Raw genomic sequence first — 21614 nt, forward strand, 5'->3', positions numbered from 1 at the left:
CCTGCCCCAAGTGGAGGAGTTCAAGTACCTCGGAGTCTTGTTCACGAGTGAGGGAAGAGTGGATCGATCGGTGCGGCGTCTTCAGTAATGCGGGCGCTGTATCGATCCGTTGTGGTGAAGAAGGAGCTGAGCCGGAAGGCAAAGCTCTCAATCTACGTTCCCATCCTCACCTATGGTCATGAGCTTTGGGTTATGACCGAAAGGACAAGATCACGGGTACAAGCGGCCGAAATGAGTTTCCTCCGCCGGGTGGCGGGGCTCTCCCTTAGAGATAGGGTGAGGAGCTCTGTCATCCGGGAGGAGCTCAAAGTAAAGCCGCTGCTCCTCCACATCGAGAGGAGCCAGATGAGGTGGTTCGGGTTCTGGTCAGGATGCCACCCGAACGCCTCCCTAGGGAGGTGTTTAGGGTACGTCCAACCGGTAGGAGGCCACGGGGAAGACCCAGGACACGTTGGAAAGACTATGTCTCCCGGCTGGCCTGGGAACGCCTCGGGATCCCCCGGGAAGAGCTGGACGAAGTGGCTGGGGAGAGGGAAGTCCGGGCTTCCCTGCATAGGCTGCTGCCCCTGCGACCCGACCTCGGATAAGCGGAAGAAGATGGATAATACATTTATAAAAGTGTTGGTGACCAACAAGTATGTGCTCCAATCACTCTATCACAAACAAATAAGAGTTGTAGAAATGATTGTAAACTCAAGACAGCCATGACATGATGTTCTTTACAAGTGTATGTCAACTTTTGACCACGACTGTACATTTTGGTCCGTGCAATGAAGGCTTCTCATGGCTCCCCAGCGTCACTCACACCCTCATGTTTTAGTGAAACGTCTTGTCTTCCAGCAAACTGATGGACTTATTGAGCAGCGTCTTTGCGTCGTCCACAAACTTGTAGCCAAACAGCTTCATGGTGGGTCCGCACAGTCGCTGCACCATCTGAGCCAGCGTGAAATGAATGCTGAACCTCCATTTTTCCGCCTGCTCCGAGGAGTTTTTCTGGGTGGAGTAGATTCCGCTGTCTCCCTCTGTAGTCTGGGTGTTCTTCAGAATCCACTCCCGGGCTCGGGGACTGAAGGGGATGCCAGTGAACCGGTACATCTCCTCGGCTTTCTGCATGGGGTACCGGGCGATGTCCTCGTAGCGTACCAACATGTAGCGTCTCCTCAACCAGCGAGGTCGGCTCAGCCCCAGCTCGGCGGACCATCTGATATTTTCACAGTTTCCCTGCAGCCGCTTCACCTCGTCGTCGTTCTCGGGCACGCGGCCGCTCTGCATCAGGGCCTTCCACGTTTTGTACTTGGAGGAGAAAGCCACCATACGTGACGCTAATATGGCGCGTGGGTCTCGGACCAGCTGGATTATTTTAACGTTCAGGCGAGGGTCCTCCACCAGAGGCCGCAGGGTTTCCCACTGGTGGACGCGCACAGTCTTGATGGCGTGGTGTTGTTTGGAAAGGCAGGACTGTGAAGCGAGGGTCAGGTTGAGCGGACCACAGCGGCGGTTTTTGCAGCGATACCTACAGCAAAAACAACGATATGTACAGTGTAAGTGAGTAAACCCTCAAAGGATAATACTGTGGAAATAAATAGGAATATATTTTAGAGTAGTCAGTGTACACTGATCTACTAAAGATTTGTGTGTATTAAAACCCAACATGTTGAAAGAGCCATATTGGACCAAAAATACAAAAAACGAATCTGTCTGGAGACGCAAAAAGTTAAAAGCCTCATTTAAGCGTTATAATGAAGGCAACACATTATGTACCGTATTTTTCGGAGTATAAGTCGCTACGGAGTATAAGCCGCACCGGCCGAAAATGCAGTATAAAGAAGGAAAAAAACATATATAAGTCGCACTGGAGTATAAGTCGCATTTTTTGGGGAAATGTATTTGATAAAACCCAACACCAAGAATCATACTAGCCAACCTCGAGACCTCCGATTTCGGGAGGTGGGGGCGGGGGTGGGGGGCGTGGTTAAGAGGGGAGGAGTATATTTACAGCTAGAATTCACCAAGTCAAGTACTTCATATATATGTATATATATAAGAAATACTTGACTTTCAGTGAATTCTAGTTATATATATATATATATATTTATTTTATTATATATATATATATATATATATATATATATATATATATATATATATATATATATATATATATATATATATATATATATATATATATATATATATACTGTATATATATAAATTGTTGCGTTAGGACCAGATGTTCCTCCCAGGGAATTTAAGTTGCTGGTCACTCCCAAGTTCTTTTGATGACACATAAGCTGACCACCAGACAGAATGGGTATATTGTGATTTATTTTCAAAGCTTTGAAAATAAACGTGAGACCAATCCAGTACAGCAAGCGTTCCCTAGCGCAGCTAAAATGATCTAATCTAAAATACGGAAACCTTCTCATCTATAAAGTGTCTCTTCCTCCCACCCTTGTTGTCTCTTCCTCCAGCCCGAACACATACCCATTGTCCTCCTCAGCTGGGCACAGGAACAGATAAGAGAAAGGAGTTATGTCTACTCCCTGCATACCACAAAATAAAGGTTGACACAACAGGAAGAACACTAGGTGCCTTGTAATATGACTATGAAAGTAAAGAAGTACCACTTAAATATGGATATATGTAAATATCTGCCTCCGACAATATATATATATATATATATATATATATATATATATATATATATATATATATATATATATATATATATATATATATATATATATATATATATATATATATATATAAATACTTGAATTTCAGTGTTCATTTATTTACACATATACACACACATAACACTCATCTACTCATTGTTGAGTTAAGGGTTGAATTGTCCATCCTTGTTCTATTCTCTGTCACTATTTTTCTAACCATGCTGAACACCCTCTCTGATGATGCATTCTGCTTCGTCTCCTTGTTGTGTGCGCAGTTGTGCACTGCACTCTCTAAAAGCCCTGGATGTTATTGTCACATATGCATGCACAGTAGATGGCAGTATTGTCCTGTTTAAGAGTGTCACAACATTGCTGTTTACGGCAGACAAACTGCTTTACGGTAGACGAAAACGTGACTGCTGTTGTTGTGTGTTGTTGCCGCGCTGGGAGGACGTTAATGAAACTGCCTAACAATAAACCCACATAAGAAACCAAGAACTCGCCCTCGATCATTCAACAGTTATAACGTCATTGGGCAGGCACGCTGTTTATATTGTGGGAAAGCGGACGTGAAAACAGGCTGTCGACACGTCACTCAGGTCCGCATGGAGCAGGAAGGGGCGTGGCCTCCAGCTCCGCCTGAATTTCGGGAGATTTTCGGGAGAAAATTTGTCCCGGGAGGTTTTCGGGAGAGGCGCTGAATTTCGGGAGTCTCCTGGAAAATCCGGGAGGGTTGGCAAGTATGCCAAGAATAGACATTTGAAAGGCAATTTAAAATAAATAAAGAATAGTGAACAACAGGCTGAATAAGTGTACGTTATATGAGGCATAAATAACCAACTGAGAACGTGCCTGGTATGTTAACGTAACATATTATGGTAAGAGTCATTCAAATAACTATAACATATAGAACATGCTATACGTTTACCAAACAATCCGTCACTCTTAATCGCTAAATCCCATGAAATCTTATACGTCTAGTCTCTTACGTGAATGAGCTAAATAATATTATTTGATATTTTACGGTAATGTGTTAATAATTTCACACATAAGTCGCTCTTGAGTAGGGATGATGCTCGAAACCGGTTTTCCCGGTTGTTCGATAAGAAAAGAACCGAGTCCTCGGACTTGAATCCCTTTTTGAGAACCGGTACCCGTTATCGAGACCACTATAGTAAATAAAAAGAATTGGTTCTTTATTCGAATCCCTGGGAACGAATCCCGTCCCGACAAGAAATGCCCCGTGGGACATCACAAGAAATGACGTCAGGTAGCTCAGTCATTAGGCGCAGATAGGGAAAGCAGGAAAAAAATGGACCGGAAAAAGCACTCCAACGCATGGTTTCATTTCACCAAAAAAAAAAAAGAGGAAGTGGCAATATGCAATTATTGCCAGGCTTCGCTCTCGTGTAAGGGGAGGAGCACAACAAGCATGTTGAAACATGTTCAGGCTGCGCATAACCTGAAAGTTATGTTGCCCAAGTCCCAGCTACAGTGGCGGTGACGCCGGTGAGTAACTAACGTTAAACTGTTAACGGTTAATTTCCATATCGGCTCACTTGTAGTAACGTTACCTCTTATGTCAACCAGGACTGCAGTAATGTTACCTAAGCATAGTCAGTGGCTAACGGTATTGTTAACGTGAGCCTTTTTGTATGTGTCTGATAACGTTAACGTTATCTTGTAGCCTACACCGCGACAGAGTTTGCAAGTCTGTCTAATAAACTAGTGCTTTCTTTATTTCTTTAGTTTATTTGGAACATGAACACACTTACAGTATAATACATCCCAGTTTCATATCATTTCACTTTACAGGAGTAGGAAGAAGTAAAGCTTATTTAATCCTACCCTTTTCCCACTTCATAGCGTTTACAAATATACACATCATTTACTGACCTTTTTATAATAAAATATCTGTGAATTAGTATATACAACAGTTTTGTAATATGCAATTAATTAATTCAGTCATTATTAATATACTGAGATGAAGAATATCTTATTTTCAATAAGGTTGAAAGTATTTCTCATAATTCTTCTTCTTTGTACTTTACAAAGGCAAAATAATATATATATATATATATATATATATATACATATATATATATATATATATATATATATATATATATATATATATATATATATATATATATATATATATATGTATGTATGTATGTATGTATGTATGTATGTATGTATGTATGTATGTATGTATATATTAGAGATGCGCGGTTTGCGGGCACAACCGCGGAGTCCGTGGATTATCCGCGGATCGGGCGGATGAAATTAAAGAAAATTAGATTTTATCCGCGGGTCGGGTCGGGTCGGGTCGGGTGGTTGAAATAAAAAAAAAATAGATTTTAAATAGATTCAGGCGGGTGGCAGTTAAACCAATTCGGAAATATATATACATAGTTAAATGTTGTTACCCACATACGAAAAACGAGCAGGCACCTGCTGCATATGCCACAACAGAAGAAAAAAAAAAAGAGATGGACACTTTTACGGAGCGGAGAAGGGACGCCTCGCCGGGGTCCGGGACCGAGGCCCCTTCCCCCGAGAGGGCCCCACCGGGAGCCGTAGCTGAGGCGATCCGCGAGAAGGGCCCGACGCACGTCCAGGGTCACCACCGCGCCCACCGCACCGACACCCCGCCTCGTCCGCCTTCGCCGCGGCCGGCGTCACGCGCAGCAGGTAAGCAGCTTACCTGCCCGCCACCCCCGTGGCCGGGGGCTCGTAACAGGGGTCACTCCGCGCGCTCCGCCTGCGCAGCTTACCTGCCCGCCACCCCTGTTGCCGGGGGCGCGTAACAGGGGTCACTCCGCGCGCAGTGCGCTCACGAAAGGGGTGGGGCTCACCATGGTTGATATAGACAGCAGCTAGGACGGTGGCCATGGAAGTTGGAACCCGCTAAGGAGTGTGTAACAACCCACCTGCCGAATCAACTAGCCCTGAAAATGGATGGCGCTGGAGCGTTGGGCCCATACCCGGCCGTCGCCGGCAGCGAGATGCGCTTGGAGGTGCGCTCAGCGCGGCTCCCATATGATTGCGCACTGGTGTGCGTCTGGGTCGTGACAGCGTGGCAGGCGAATGTCTGTGCTGCATTGGATCAGTCTCCTTTCTTTAACAGGCAAAAGCTTTATAACCTCACTAATGCCTTGCATCGTCTATATTAGATACATAACAACGGGCGGGTGCGGGCGGATGCGGTTCTGATCAAATGTTAGATCGGGTGGATTGCGGATGGTTGACGACTTTCTGATGCGGTTGCGGATGAAATAATTGCCATCCGCGCATCTCTAGTATATATATATATATATATATATATAAATATATATATATATATATATATATATATATATATATATATATATATATATATATATATATACATACATATATATATATATATATATATATATATATATATATATATATATATATATATATATATATATATATATATATATATATATACCGTATTTTTCGGAGTATAAGTTGCACCGGAGTATAAGTCGCACCTGCCGTAAATGCATAATAAAGAAGGAAAAAAACATATATAAGCCGCACTGGAGTATAAGTCGCATTTTTGGGGTAAATGTATTTGATAAAAGCCAACACCAAGAATAGACATTTGAAAGGCGATTTAAAATAAATAAAGAATAGTGAACAACAGGCTGAATAAGTGTAAGATATATGAGGCATAAATAACCAACTGAGAACGTGCCTGGTATGTTAACGTAACATATTATGGTAAGAGTCATTCAAATAACTATAACATATAGAACATGCTATACGTTTACCAAACAATCTGTCACTCCTGATCGCTAAATCCCATTAAATCTTATACGTCTAGTCTCTTACGTGAATGAGCTAAATAATATTATTTGATATTTTACGGTAATGTGTTAATAGTTTCACACATAAGTTGCTCCTGAGTATAAGTCGCACCCCCGGCCAAACTATGAATAAAACTGCGACTTATAGTCCGAGAAATACGGTATATATATATATATATATATATATGTATATATATATATATATATATATATATATATATATATATATATATATATATATATATAAATCAGGGCTGCAACTAACGATTAATTTGATCATCGATTAATCGATTAATAATCGGATAAAAGAGACAAACTACATTTCTATCCTTTCCAGTATTTTATTGAGAAAAAACAGCATACTGGCACCATACTTATTTTGATTATTGTTTCTCACCTGTTTGTACATGTTGCAGTTTATAAATAATAATTTTATAAAAAAATAAAAAATAAAAAATAAAAAAATAAAATAAAATAAAAACAATTGCCTCTGCGCATGCGCATAGCATAGATCCAACGAATCTATGACTAAATTAATCGCCAACTATTTTTATAATCGATTTAATCGATTAGTTGTTGCAGCCCTAATATATATATATATATATATATATATATATACATATATATATACATATATACACATATATATACACATATATATATATATATATATATATATATATATATATATATATATATATATATATATATATATATATATATATATATATATACATATATATACATATATACAAAAAAATAAATAAATAATAATATATATATATTTTAATTATTATAATTTTCTGCGACTTGTTACTCTCGGTGTCTCCTAGCCGCTCAGGCAAATCATATTGTCTAAAAATGCATTTTCCCATCGATAACGTGACATCGGAATATATATATACTGTATATATATACATATATACAGAGGGTAGTAACGCGCTACATTTACTCCGTTACATCTACTTGAGTAACTTTTGGGATAAATTGTACTTCTAAGAGTAGTTTTAATGCAACATACTTTTACTTTTACTTAAGAATATTTATAGAGAAGGAACGCTACTTTTACTCCGCTACTTTTATCTATATTCAGCTCGCTACTCGCTACTAATTTTTATCGATCTGTTAATGCACGCTTTGTTTGTTTTGGTCTGTCAGACAGACCTTCAAAATGCCTGCCTTACTGGTGACGTTTCACTTCGTTCCACCAATCAGATGCAGTCATTGGTGACGTTGGACCAATCAAACAGAGCCAGGTGGTCACATGACCTGACTTAAACAAGTTGAAAAACTTATTGGGGTGTTACCATTTAGTGGTCAATTGTACGGAATGTGTACTGTACTGTGCAATCTAATAATAAAAGTTCCAATCAATCAATCAAAAGTGTGAAGGAAAAAAATATACTTTTTTATTTCAACCGTACATCCTGTCAAAAGCCTAAAGACTGACCGCACATGAGGACGTTCCTGTCTTCACAATAAAAGTGCCGCTCCATCGCGCTTGCGCTTTCAAAACAAGAGTCTCCGAAAGCCAGCGCAAACAAGCTAGCAAGCTACGGAGTTTGACGCCAATATATTTCTTGTAAAGTATATAAGAAGCTGGAAACTTTCATGTGGTATTAGACAGAAAGGAGGAACTTTTCTTCTCCTCCATTTGAAAACGTGGACGTTATCATCACTACTGTCTGATTACAATCAACGCAAGTCATCAGAATCAGGTAATACACCAACTTATATTCTAGTCTTCATGAAAGAAAGGAATCTATATGTGTTAAACATGCATGTATATTCATTAAAACACCTTTAACATGTAAACAAAAACAGCAAAATAAATACATATGAATGATATACTGTATATATCAATGTATATGTATCTATGTATATATATATATATATATATATATATATATATATATATATATATATATATATATATATACAGTATATATATATATATGTATATATATATATATATATATATGATATGAGTGTGTATGTTACTCATCAGTTACTCAGTACTTGAGTAGTTTTTTCACAACATACTTTTTACTTTTACTCAAGTAAATATTTGGGTGACTACTCCTTACTTTTACTTGAGTAATAAATCTCTAAAGTAACAGTACTCTTACTTGAGTACAATTTCTGGCTACTCTACCCACCTCTGCATATATATATATATATATATATATATATATATATATATATATATATATATATATATATATATATTCCGATGTCACGTTATCGATGGGAAAATGCATTTTTAGACAATATGATTTGCCTGAGCGGCTAGGAGACACCGAGAGTAACAAGTCGCAGAAAATGGATAAGATATAACAGATTAAAAAAATAATAATTAAAAAAATATATATATTATTATTTTTTTATTATTTTTTTAACTTAGGACTTCCCGCGGGCCTGAATTTTGGACGCTGACGGGCTGGATCCGGGCCATAGTTTGGAGACCCCCGGTCTAAACATGGAAAAACTACAATAGTTAGGGGCACAACCTTTGTCTAGTCAGCCATACCTCTCAAAAATCTCCTTGATGACAGGAGTGCAGACCTTTTCCTCACACAGCGACGAACTCGACTCTCTACGGAACAGCGACGGGGTCACGTGGTTCTGGGGAGGCGGCGATATAAACTTCTCCAGAGGAGAGAAATCACACAGGAAGAGGCCCCGGAGTACATCCCGGTAGTTTGCCGGTATCAAGCTCCCGTTGTTGGTCTCCGCGGTGGCGCTCAGCATGTGTTCAACATGCCACAGGGGCTCAAAGAGGTAGAACGTGTTCTCGCCGTGCTGGTTGAAGAACTCGCCCACGAACGAGGACCCCGATCTTGTGGTGGCCATGAGTAAGATGTGCTTGCGATCGTCTTCGGGGCCCACCGGGTCCTCAACTTCTTCCTTATGCTGCTCCTCTGTTTGATTGGAGTCACTCTCTTTCGTAGCGTTGACGTTCGAGAGCAGCATTTTGAACGGGGTCGGGCTATTTTGCGTTGCGTTGCCGTAATCCAGCGGCGATTGTGGCGTCTGCTGGGGCGTTTGCCTCTGCATCATCTTGTCAGACACCCTGGTGAGAAACCAACTGAATTAGATGAAAAAAAAAAAACAATTAGCAAATGACCACAAAGAGTTGAGGTTATGTTTGATACCATCAGCTTCATTCATGCAAGTACCTCGATAGGATGTTGCTTTCCTTTTCAATGATGACCATAGCCACGATAAAGATGAAGACGATGGCATATTTGATCTTCATTTTTTGAGCCGTGGCAACTCCAATTCTAGGGGATCGGTGTGCGGCTTCTCATACGAGGGCTGCAGCTTCATTCTGCACCAAATATGAACAATTGGAATTGTCAGGTTTAAGCACCGAACTATCTATTAAAACAGAACAAGAAGCAAGGAATCAAGCAGAGACAGATTTCAATTTTGCTCATGAGGAGAACGCCTGGAGCTGCACACTCAGTTACAGTCTCCCACCACGCTTATTCAGGAGTTCCCTAGTTACATCGCTCAGGCTCCTTCTAAAGCAGGGGTTTCAAACTCAATTCACCTGGGGGCCACTGGATGCAGAGTCTGGGTGAGGCTGGGTCGCGAGAAAAGATTTCTTAAAAAAAAAATGTTTGCATACTCCTCAGCATGTCTAGTTGTACGATGACGTTTCAAATTGTATTCCTTGTGCACCGCAACTTTCTCTGTGCAAATAAGACACGTCGGAGTGCCCCTGTGCTCAACAAAGAATCTCCCACTTTTCCTGGAATTGTCTTTTCTCACCACTAACCTTTCTCTTCACTGCAGGCTTTGAAAAAGACATGTTTGGGGTTGAGGAATATATTTGTATTTAGCCGACGCACGGAGAATAATGTTATTTCCGCAATGTGTGTCGTTTCGCTTTTCCTCCCTACAGCAACACGGCGGTCGGCGGATAATAGCCGGGAAAGTACCGGGATAGCGAGCGCAAAAAAGTGACGGCTCTCGGAGTGTTATTCGGCGTCATATAGAAATATATGTAGTGTTCATCGTATGAAGCAATGCAAATTAAACATCCATCCAGCCATCCATCTTCTTCCGCTTATCTGAGGTCGGGTCGCGGGGGCAGCAGCCTAAGCAGGGAAGCCCAGACTTCCCTTCGTCCAGCTCTTCCTGTGGGACCCCGAGGCGTTCCCAGGCCAGCCGGGAGACATAGTCTTCCCAACGTGTCCTGGGTCTTCCCCGCGGCCTCCTACCGGTCGGACGTGCCCTAAACACCTCCCTAGGGAGGCGTTCGGCTGGCATCCTGACCAGATGCCCGAACCACCTCATCTGGCTCCTCTCGATGTGGAGGAGCAGCGGCTTTACTTTGAGCTCCTCCCGGATGGCAGAGCTTCTCACCCTATCTCTAAGGGAGAGCCCCGCCACCCGGCGGAGGAAACTCATTTCGGCCGCTTGTACCCGTGATCTTGTCCTTTCGGTCATAACCCAAAGCTCATGACCATAGGTGAGATGGGAACGTAGATCAACCGGTAAATTGAGAACTTTGCCTTCCGGCTCAGCTCCTTCTTCACCACAACGGATCGATACAGCGTCCGCATTACTGAAGACGCCGCACCGATCCGCCTGTCGATCTCACGATCCACTCTTCCCTCACTCGTGAACAAGACTCTGAGGTACTTGAACTCCTCCACTTGGGGCAAGATCTCCTCCCCAACCCGGAGATGGCACTCCACCCTTTTCCGGGCGAGAACCATGGACTCGGACTTGGAGGTGCTGATTCTCATCCCAGTCGCTTCACACTCAGCTGCGAACCGATCCAGTGAGAGCTGAAGATCCTGGCCAGATGAAGCCATCAGGACCACATCATCTGCAAAAAGCAGAGACCTAATCCTGCAGCCACCAAACCAGATCCCCTCAACGCCTTGACTGCGCCTAGAAATTCAAGTGTACTGGTGTACTGGAGAGGAGGCTACGCCGGATAGTCGAACCTCGGATTCAGGAGGAACAGTGTGGTTTTCGTCCTGGTCGTGGAACTGTGGACCAGCTCTATACTCTCGGCAGGGTCCTTGAGGGTGCATGGGAGTTTGCCCAACCAGTCTACATGTGTTTTGTGGACTTGGAGAAGGCATTCGACCGTGTCCCTCGGGAAGTCCTGTGGGGAGTGCTCAGAGAGTATGGGGTATCGGACTGTCTGATTGTGGCAGTCCGCTCCCTGTATGATCAGTGTCAGAGCTTGGTCCGCATTGCCGGTAGTAAGTCGGACACGTTTCCAGTGAGGGTTGGACTCCGCCATGGCTGCCCTTTGTCACCGATTCTGTTCATAACTTTTATGGACAGAATTTCTAGGCGCAAATTAAACAATTAAAAAAAAAAAAAATAACGGTTTGAATCGGTCCAGGTTACCGGGGACTGTTATTACTGACGGACAGGTGTCGCGGTGTGACTGCAGCCAGGCACGTAAGAAAACCCTCGTCTCCATGGCAACGTCTCTGTCGCTTTCACTCATTTGCCGCTTTTCCACTAACGCAGGGGTAGGCAACCCAGAATGTTGAAAGAGCCATTTTGGACCCAAATAACACAACGTTGTCAAGCGCCATTCATATAAAACTCCCGTTAACATTAAACTTTCATATTAAGGTGGGCGCCCCAAAATAACGTCTCACGGGCCAATTCGTGTCTGAGACCCCTGCTCTAAAGGGAGGGGTCACATATTATCCAAGCAGCCCCAGTAGACGCAATACGTGATTATTCAGAATGGAAATGTGCTGAGCCCCGTGATTTCGCCCTGGTCTCTGCTTTATCTGCCCGATGTTGCCTTATCTTCGTTGAGGTACTTGAGGCCCGTCCTTGGCTGTTAGCAGGCTGAAAAACACAAACAGCTGCGGCGAGGCAACTCCTAACTTGCAGTGGAAGATAACAAGTTATGTGCCTTTAAGCATAAGAGTTGTGTGATAACTTATATATAATTATTCTAACAGGAATATTCAAGAGAGGCAGTATGAACGATAGCAAGGTGAACATCCAGTTTTTTGGAGGGGCTTTCGATGTTATTGTGTTATTGCATGTGGTTAATCCGTTACCGAAAAGGCATTGTGGGTTGCTATACGGCAAGGATATTCAATTTCGGTATTTTTCAGACCACAGGGTGCACCGGATTAGCGAAGTGAAGTGAATTGTATTTATATAGCGCTTTTTCTCTAGTGACTCATAGCGCTTTACATAGTGAAACCCAATATCTAAGTTACATTTACACTGGGAGCAGATGAGTAAATAGTCTTGCCCAAGGACACAACGGCAGTGACTAGGATGGCGGAAGCGGGGATCGAACCTGGAACCCTCAAGTTGCTGGCACGGCCAATCTACCAACCGAGCTATACCGGCCCGATTAAAAGGCGCACTGCCGATGAGCGGGTCAAGTCAGGTCTATTTTCATGCAAAAGGCGCACCGGATTATAAGGCGCATTAAAGGGGTACAGGGAAGAATTTTGAACCTTAATAATAAATCAGGTATATATGCATTTGTTCATTTCGATTACAACTCCTTGATAATTTTTATTTAAGTGAATTTATTCATCATTATTAGATGGATGGATAGATAGAAAAGTTCTGCGTCTTCCTGCTCCTTTTTGGATATGTTAAACTATGTGTGACAATGTAAATACGTGCAGTGATATTGTTTACCGTATTTTTCGGACCATAGGGCGCACCGGATTAAAAGGCCCACTGCCGATGAGCGGGTCTATGCATGGTTTATTTTAAGGCGCATTAAAGTGGTCATATTATGATTTTTTTTTTTTATGTAAAACACTATCTTGCGGTCCACATAACATGTGATGGTGGTTCTTTGGTCAAAATGTTGCATAGATTAGTTTTACAGACCATTTTCAAGTAGCTTTCTGAGCGTTTTTTCAGGATGCGCTGTTTTGTGGGCGGTCTTACCTACGTGGCTCACCTTCGACAGCGTCTTCTCCCCATCATCTTTTGTTGTAGCGGTGTAGCGTGCAAGGACGGGAGTGGAAGAAGTGTCAAAAGATGGAGCTAACTGTTTTAATGACATTCAGACTTTACTTCAATCAATAACAGAGCAGCATCTTCTCATCCGTGGCTCACTCGTACAACAACAACGCCGGAAATGTGTCCCGCGAAAAACTGTACGACCGGAACCCTCTAATTAAAGTTCCTTGGGTGAATAATGTAAACTCACTACACCGGTTTGTTTTAGCGCTTTCATAGCTAGTCTACTGATGAATGCCACATAAGAAGGTAGAGAAAAAGAAGAAGCTTATCGACTACGGCGTCGGTACGGACTGCAATGGCGGACACGCTCAAATTTTCAGTACTTATGCAGATCACCAAATACGCATCAGCAGGTACCAGAAGGTAAGAAAAGTGGGTTTTTGCATAATATTGCCAAACAAAACACCAGATGCGGTCCTTATACATGCACCATAATAATACTCGTATGTTTAATGCGCCGACAATCCATCAAGCGGTGCGGTTTCATAGCTTACCGAAGTCGTACTAAAAACATTTTGACAGATTTTTGAGCGTCGTGTGTAATGTTCTATATTCTCAACGGAACATTTAAAGTTGTGGTGTTGTTTACTGGCGTCATCTTGCAGTCTACACGTATCTCTTATGTGTGAATGCCATCTACTGGTCACACTTACACCATGTACCAAATAAAATAGCTTTGAGGTCGGTAAGCACAACCAGAATTATGCCGTACATTAAGACCACCGGGTTATAAGGCGCACTGTCGATTTTTGAATAAATGAAAATATTTTAAGTGTGCCTTATAGTTCTAAATGTACGGTAACTCTGCAATAATAACATAGATGATGCAAAATTCATAAGTGATAGGCAATACATTGTATTCATTGAGCATTACCAATAGGTGTTTGTTTGATTTATATACAAAAATGAATAATTAATTGTGTAAATCAGCCAACATGTTGACTCCAGTATTTATATATTTATTCGCCATGTTTTTGCTTTACTTGTCATTATTTTAATATATCCACCTATTCTATCATATGTTCTATTCATTACTAAAAAATGTTGTCAATCTCAGGGCTGTCAAATGTCTAAAATATTTAAAATCGCGATTAACTTGTAATTAATCACGATTAATCACAAATGCATAAAAGTTGTTTTTATCTTTAACATGTTTAGGCTACCTGAGACAGATCATTTTCAAGTTTTTAAAACTATCAACATGGGACTGGAGACTTTGTTTGCTTTATGCAAATGTTTGTTTGCCAAACATTATGCTTATTTTTTTTTAAAGAGCTCAACACAAAATGAACACAAACACTCTTTCACAGACACACCACGGCCAGACTGGGACTCATTTTCAGCCGTGGAGTTTTTTGCCTCAGACCAACCCACTTGAGATCATTAACCGTTCTATTATATCAAAATAATGTAGTAACAACTTACAGTGTTAAGTCTGTTTTCAACCCTTTTTCTGTGTATTTTTCAAAAATACTTCACATGTAAGTATAAATGTTCAACATATCTAAACCCTAGAAATGCAAGTTTCCTATATATTCAACTGCACTTGTAACATACAAACAATAATTTTAAAAGATGTTAGCACATTAGATTGGTAAAAAAAAAATAGTATGACTGAAAAAAAAATGTGCATGGTTTCCATTTCCTAAAGGAGCCATATGTAATAACTTCATATCAAGTCATCATTAAATGGCCCTGATATGTCAAAAGGCATTAATAAATCATGCTCTTTTCGAATACCTTTATAACTGATAACAGTAGATCAGCCGGGATATGCTCATTTCAAAATTAGATTCACAGCCCCGAAATCTTAATCTTAATCGTAATTGTTTTCATTTCAATGTTCCGCCCTCTACCGTTTGACCAATTAGAAAGTCAATTACGCACCGCCATCTTCGTCGAGCTACTGCCACTGGTAAAGTTACTAAACATGTCAGACCTTAGTAAATCTAAAAGGCGTCGTTACGATTCTCCACTTATTCATGACAAAGCCAGGAACAAAACGAGGATTTGCATCGGGTATTCCTTTGAAAGATGGAGACGATTGAAGGCGGAGAAGAGGTTTTCATCTGACGCCAAACTTGCTAATTTCCTCCTTGATAGGTAAGTAAGGCATTTAAGTTTTCTTATTACTTGTAATAAATGGAAATGGGCATTTCGTATGTAAACTATATAGTCCAATACAGTCTATGATCTTGTCTAACAAAGCTAGTATTGTCTTGACGATATTCCATCGTCCACAGCGAAATCTTCCAAGCCTTTGGCTTGGTGCAACAAAGACAGCTTCTTGTCTGTTCATTGAGAACTCAGAACGGAAAGTTTTTTGATAATTTAAATACAATTTTTAGTATATTCGTGCAACGCATGCTTAGTGTGATGGTGCTTAGGTCCTAGTGTAATACTTAGCATGCTAGCCCAGTCAATGACACAACGACATATAAGCTAATGGGGCAAATATATGCCCGTTAGCCTGTATGTCGATGTGTAATCCAACTGACAGGGCAAAATATATTTTCGAAAAATAAAACCTATGTGGAAATGGGTAGTTTCAGTGCCTATTTCGTTCTCAATATACTGATACACTGAGGAAATGGGTTCTAACATTACCACGGCTGTAATCATGGCAATGTGAAACATATGGAGACAGCCAAATCACATGATAAAATAATTCCTCATTCATAAAGGCATACCTTGATAAAATGTCTCTTCTTTAGTTTTGGGCGTACATTAGGCTGCTAAGCTTGTATAAGCATTGCTAGCGTTGATTGTAGTTTGTTTTAGTCTTTGTTTTCTGATAGTACTGACAATAACCATATAATTGCCATTTGTTGCGATATTGTACGCAGACAAGACGTACTTCCATCCATCCATCCATCTTCTTCCGCTTATCCGAGGTCGGGTCGCGAGGGTAGCAGCCTAAGCAGGAAAGCCCAGACTTCCCTCTCCCCAGCCACTTCGTCCAGCTCTTCCCGAGGGATCTCGAGGCGTTCCCAGGCCAGCCGGGAGACATAGTCTTCCCAACGTGTCCTGGGTCTTCCCCGTGGCCTCCTACCGGTCGGACGTGCCCTAAACACCTCCCTAGGGAGGCGTTCGGGTGGCATCCTGACCAGATGCCCGAACCACCTCATCTGGCTCCTCTCGATGTGGAGGAGTAGCGGCTTTACCTTGAGCTCCCTGGTGGCAGAGCTTCTCACCCTATCTCTAAGGGAGAGCCCCGCCACCCGGCGGAGGAAACTCATTTCGGCCGCTTGTACCCGTGATCCGTGGTCATAACCCAAAGCTCATGACCATAGGTGAGGATGGGAACGTAGATCGAACGGTAAATTGAGAGCTTTGCCTTCCGGCTCAGCTCCTTCTTCACCACAACGGATCGATACAGCGTCTGCATTACTGAAGACGCCGCACCGATCCGCCTGTCGATCTCACAATCCACTCTTCCCTCACTCGTGAACAAGACTTTGAGGTACTTGAACTCCTCCACTTGGGGCAGGGTCTCCTCCCCAACCCGGAGATGGCACTCCACCCTTTTCCGGGCTAGAACCATGGACTCAGACTTGGAGGTGCTGATTCTCATCCCAGTCGCTTCACACTCGGTCCAGTGAGAGCTGAAGATCCTGGCCAGATGAAGCCATCAGGACCACATCATCTGCAAAAAGCAGAGACCTAATCCTGGAGCCACCAAACCGGATCACCTCAACGCCCTGACTGCGCCTAGAGATTCTGTCCATAAAAGTTATGGACAGAATCGGTGACATGACGTACTTCTTCCTGAAAATAGCCTAATTTCTGTGTAAAATGTGTTGGTTAAAGATTTGTTATTGACAAAACGCTTTTCTATTCAGCTATTATGGTCCCAGCACTTCAACCCCTAGTAAGAGGCAGTGGAAGTTTAAAGTTCCTTGGAGTAGCTCGGTCGATCGAGCAGGATTTGGCTGCATATCTGCGTATTACATATGGCTCCTTTGAAGTACTGCTTCTGGCACCGATTAAGCAACGGTGCCGTTAGTACAGATTTGTACTAGTAGCCGTTAAAATGTAACATATACCAATCCCAGGTGGAATTTTTTTCATTGTTGAGTTATTTACAACTTTCTTTAGCTTTAGGAATTATTGTGATTTGATCGAACACCATACTTGCCAACCTTGAGATCTCCAATTTCGGGAGGTGGGGGTGGGAGGGGGAGGGGTGTAGTCGGGGGTGGGGCGGGGGGCGAGGTTGGGGGCGGCGGCGTGGCTGGGGGCGTGGTTAAGAGGGGAGGAGTATATTTACAGCTAGAATTCACCAAGTGTCAAGTATTTCTTATATATATATATATATATATATATATATATATATATATATATGAAATACTTGACTTTCAGTGAATTCTAGCTATATATATATATATATATATATATATGTATATATATATATATATATATATATATATATATATATATATATATATATATATATATATATGTAAATAAATACAATACTTGAATTTCAGTGTTCATTTATTTACACATATACACACACATAACACTCATCTACTCATTGTTGAGTTAAGGGTTGAACTGTCCATCCTTGTTCTATTCTCTGTCACTATTTTTCTAACCATGCTGAACACCCTCTCTGATGATATATTGCTATGTGGCACGCACAAAAGTGCTTTCATCAAATGCGCTAGAGTCTGGAATCTTCCATCTCTCCCTAGCATGGCCCAAAACCGGTCAATCTTTGCTTCCTGAGGAAGATCTTCACTGCCAAGCACTTGGTAGTCCACTACTTCTTCCCGGAGGCTATCCAGGTCCAATTGCAGCTGTGGCTTGGAACTTACAAGCGTATTTCTTCATTTTTATTTTATTTATTTTTTTTATCATTTATTTTTATTTTTATTTTTATTTTTATTTTTATTTTTATTTTTATTTTTATTTTTATATTTTTATTTTTATTTATTTATTTATTTTTTATTTTTTTATTTTTTTATCTTACTCGTAGTCGGCATCGCCACGGCTGTATCTTCCTCGTTCTTCTGTTTCGTCTCCTTCTCCTCCCAGATGATTGCGCACTGGTGTGCGTCTGGGCCGTGACATAGATGGCAGTATTGTCCTGTTTAAGAGTGTCACAACATTGCTGTTTACAGCAGACGAACTGCTTTACGGTAGACGAAAACGTGACTGCTGTTGTTGTGTGTTGTTACCGCGCTGGGAGGACGTTAATGAAACTGCCTAACAATAAACCCACATAAGAAACCAAGAACTCGCCCTCGATCATTCTACAGTTATAACGTGTTTGGGCAGGCACGCTGTTTATATTGTGGGAAAGCGGACGTGAAAACAGGTCAGGTCCGCATGGAGCTGGAAGGGGCGTGGCCTCCAGCTCGGCCTGAATTTCGGGAGATTTTAGGGAGGAAATTTGTCCCGGGAGGTTTTCGGGAGAGGCGCTGAATTTCAGGGGTCTCCCGGAAAATCCGGGAGGGTTGGCAAGTATGTCGAACACTCATGATGATGGTTTGAACTCCAAATGGGATTTAACTTTCCAGGTATAATTCCCAAATAATGTTGGTTAAACTCCAAATCGTACAACTTCAGAGGCTTCTTGCTCCACATATATGATGGTTGTAAAGATGTTTGCTTCGAAAACTAAATTAGTGACGACATGTCAAAGAGCAAAAATGAAATAAAGACTTTATTGATACTGATCCTTCTGCAGATGGCCTGATGCAAAACCTCTGGAATGTTTAACCGTGTTTTACACCAAGCAGCGTTTGTATCAAGTTTGCCTTGCTTCTGCAAACCCTAGAAAAAAGACCATTTAGATGGATGAGCGACGGGGGGAGGTAATGCAAACAGGGATGTTTTTCAGCTTAGAGTGGAACACATCCACATGGCGCAGTCAAGTCATCTGTGTGATTTCAACTCCAACTGGAGAAAATGTGGATGTGTGTTTAAATGAGGTGATTGTGTTGCAAGATGTTGAAAGAAATACGCCTCAACCTGCATGAGAACTAGGTTATTATAATGTTCAAGAAACATACCAATAATCTAGTCCATACCTGTATTAGTAAACTGTGCATGAGCTATTATTTAAATTGGATATGCTCGATATTGACACTTTATTTCCCATACCAAAATCGACCGACACTGATAGACACAGTATCTCTTCCATTAAATTAATTTTATGTCGCATAAACACATGATGCTTTTTTTGTAGCCATACCAATGGACGCATGTGACGAATAAACAAAAACTGCAATGTAACCTATAGAAAAAGTGTCATCATTATTTTTAACATGTTGTCTCAGCAAAATAGTCACTTTGAAAATAAACTAAAATGACCTATTTAAGACAAGTTAGTGTTTTGAATACATTCACAAATAAAAGTCCAATTAAGTAAAGCTGATATATGTGCAAAACCCAAAACCAGTGAAGTTGGCACGTTGTGTAAACCGTAAATAAAAACAGAATACAATGATTTGCAAATCTTTTTCAACTTATATTCAATTGAATAGACTGCAAAGACAAGATACTTAATGTTCGAACTTTTGCAAATAATCGTTAACTTAGATTTTAATGGCAGCAACACATTGCAAAAAAAGTTGGCACAGGGGCATTTTTACCACTGTGTTACATGGCCTTTCCTTTTAACAACACAGTAAACGTTTGGGAACTGAGGAGTCCAATTTTTGGAGTTTTTCAGGTGGAACTGTTTCCCATTCTTGCTTGATGTACAGCTCAAAAAGCCACATCAGTGTGTAAAGGATATCACCACATGGGCTCAGGAACACTTCAGAAAACCACTGTCAGTAACTACATTTCGTCGCTACATCATGTAAGCATACTTGCCAACCTTGAGACCTCCGATTTCGGGAGGTGGGGGGGTGGGAAGTGGGGGGCGTGGTCGGGGTGGGGCGGGGGCGTGGTTGGGGGCGTGGCTAAGAGGGGAGGAGTATATTTACAGCTAGAATTCACCAAGTCAAGTATTTCATATATATATATACAGTATATATATATATATATATATATATATATATATATATATATATATATATATATATATATATATATATATATATATATATATATATATATATGTATATATATATATACAATAAAATAAATATATATATAGCTAGAATTCACTGAAAGTTAAGTATTTTCTTATATATATATATATATATATATATATGTATATATATATATATATATATATATATATATATATATATATATATTTATATATATATATATATATATATATACATATATATATATATATATATATATATATATATATATATATATATATATATATATATATATATATATATATATATGTATATATATATATATATATATATATATATATATATATATATATATATATATATATATATATATATCAAGAGGGACAGAGACAGCGCACAGTGCATGTGGATCACATGTTACCATGGCGAGAAAACATGGAGAGACTGCCAGTTATCTAGTCTCCACCAGTTGCAGAAAATGTGCCATCAGTTCAACTGGACAGTGCTGTTTCAGTTCTATCACCAGGACCATCAGTGAGTCAGACACAAACTAGTCTCATCATTGAACCAGATTCAAGGTTTGCTGAGTTGCCATCATCTAAAAGGGGAGGAATTTAATAGAGTGAGCTATGTTTGTCTGTTGCCATTTCCTGGTGAATGTTGGCTATAGCGTACTGGGGTTACTTTTTGGTTGGCCAACGTTTTACGTGGTGTTGCGCACCTGACGTCAAGTGTGTGAGTCTGTTCTGATTCTGAAGTCTACAGTAAAGAGACGTACTTCATCCCCTCGCCTGTCTATTGCCTCCAACTCAATATATTACAACAACATTGCTCCATGCGGACCCTCCAGGTCCGCATGGAGCTGGAGGGGGCGTGGCCTCCAGGTCTGCCTGAATTTCGGGAGATTTTCGGGAGAAAATTTGTCCCGGGAGGTTTTCGGGAGGGGCGCTGAATTTCGGGAGTCTCCCAAAAAATCCGGGAGGGTTGGCAAGTATGTGTAAGTGCAAGTTAAAACTCTACTATGCAAAGCGAAAGCCATTTATCAACAACACCCAGAAACGCCGCAGGCTCCGCTGGGCCCGAGATCAGCTACGATG

The 21614-nt window shown here is 41.0% G+C and overlaps 1 protein-coding gene across 2 annotated transcripts in view; it reads right to left on the reverse strand.

The window, feature by feature from the left end:
* Window positions 1–602: 602 nt before the first annotated feature.
* Window positions 603–21614, reverse strand: part of chst3a (carbohydrate (chondroitin 6) sulfotransferase 3a) — a 33084-nt gene continuing 12072 nt past the window's right edge. Inside the window, exons 2-4 of one of the 2 annotated variants that reach the window (XM_061935437.1) lie at window positions 9694–9845; window positions 9045–9587; window positions 603–1513 (exon numbers count right to left, since the gene is read on the reverse strand). In XM_061935437.1, coding sequence (XP_061791421.1) covers window positions 817–1513; window positions 9045–9587; window positions 9694–9773 — 1320 coding nt within the window. In that variant the 5' untranslated portion in view covers window positions 9774–9845 and the 3' untranslated portion in view covers window positions 603–816. Of the gene's footprint in view, window positions 1514–9044; window positions 9603–9693; window positions 9846–21614 lie in introns of both variants that reach the window. The other variant, XM_061934892.1, reaches the window with a different exon arrangement.

This window comes from Nerophis lumbriciformis, linkage group LG02 (genome assembly GCF_033978685.3).
Source record: "Nerophis lumbriciformis linkage group LG02, RoL_Nlum_v2.1, whole genome shotgun sequence".
Lineage (NCBI taxonomy): Eukaryota > Metazoa > Chordata > Actinopteri > Syngnathiformes > Syngnathidae > Nerophis > Nerophis lumbriciformis.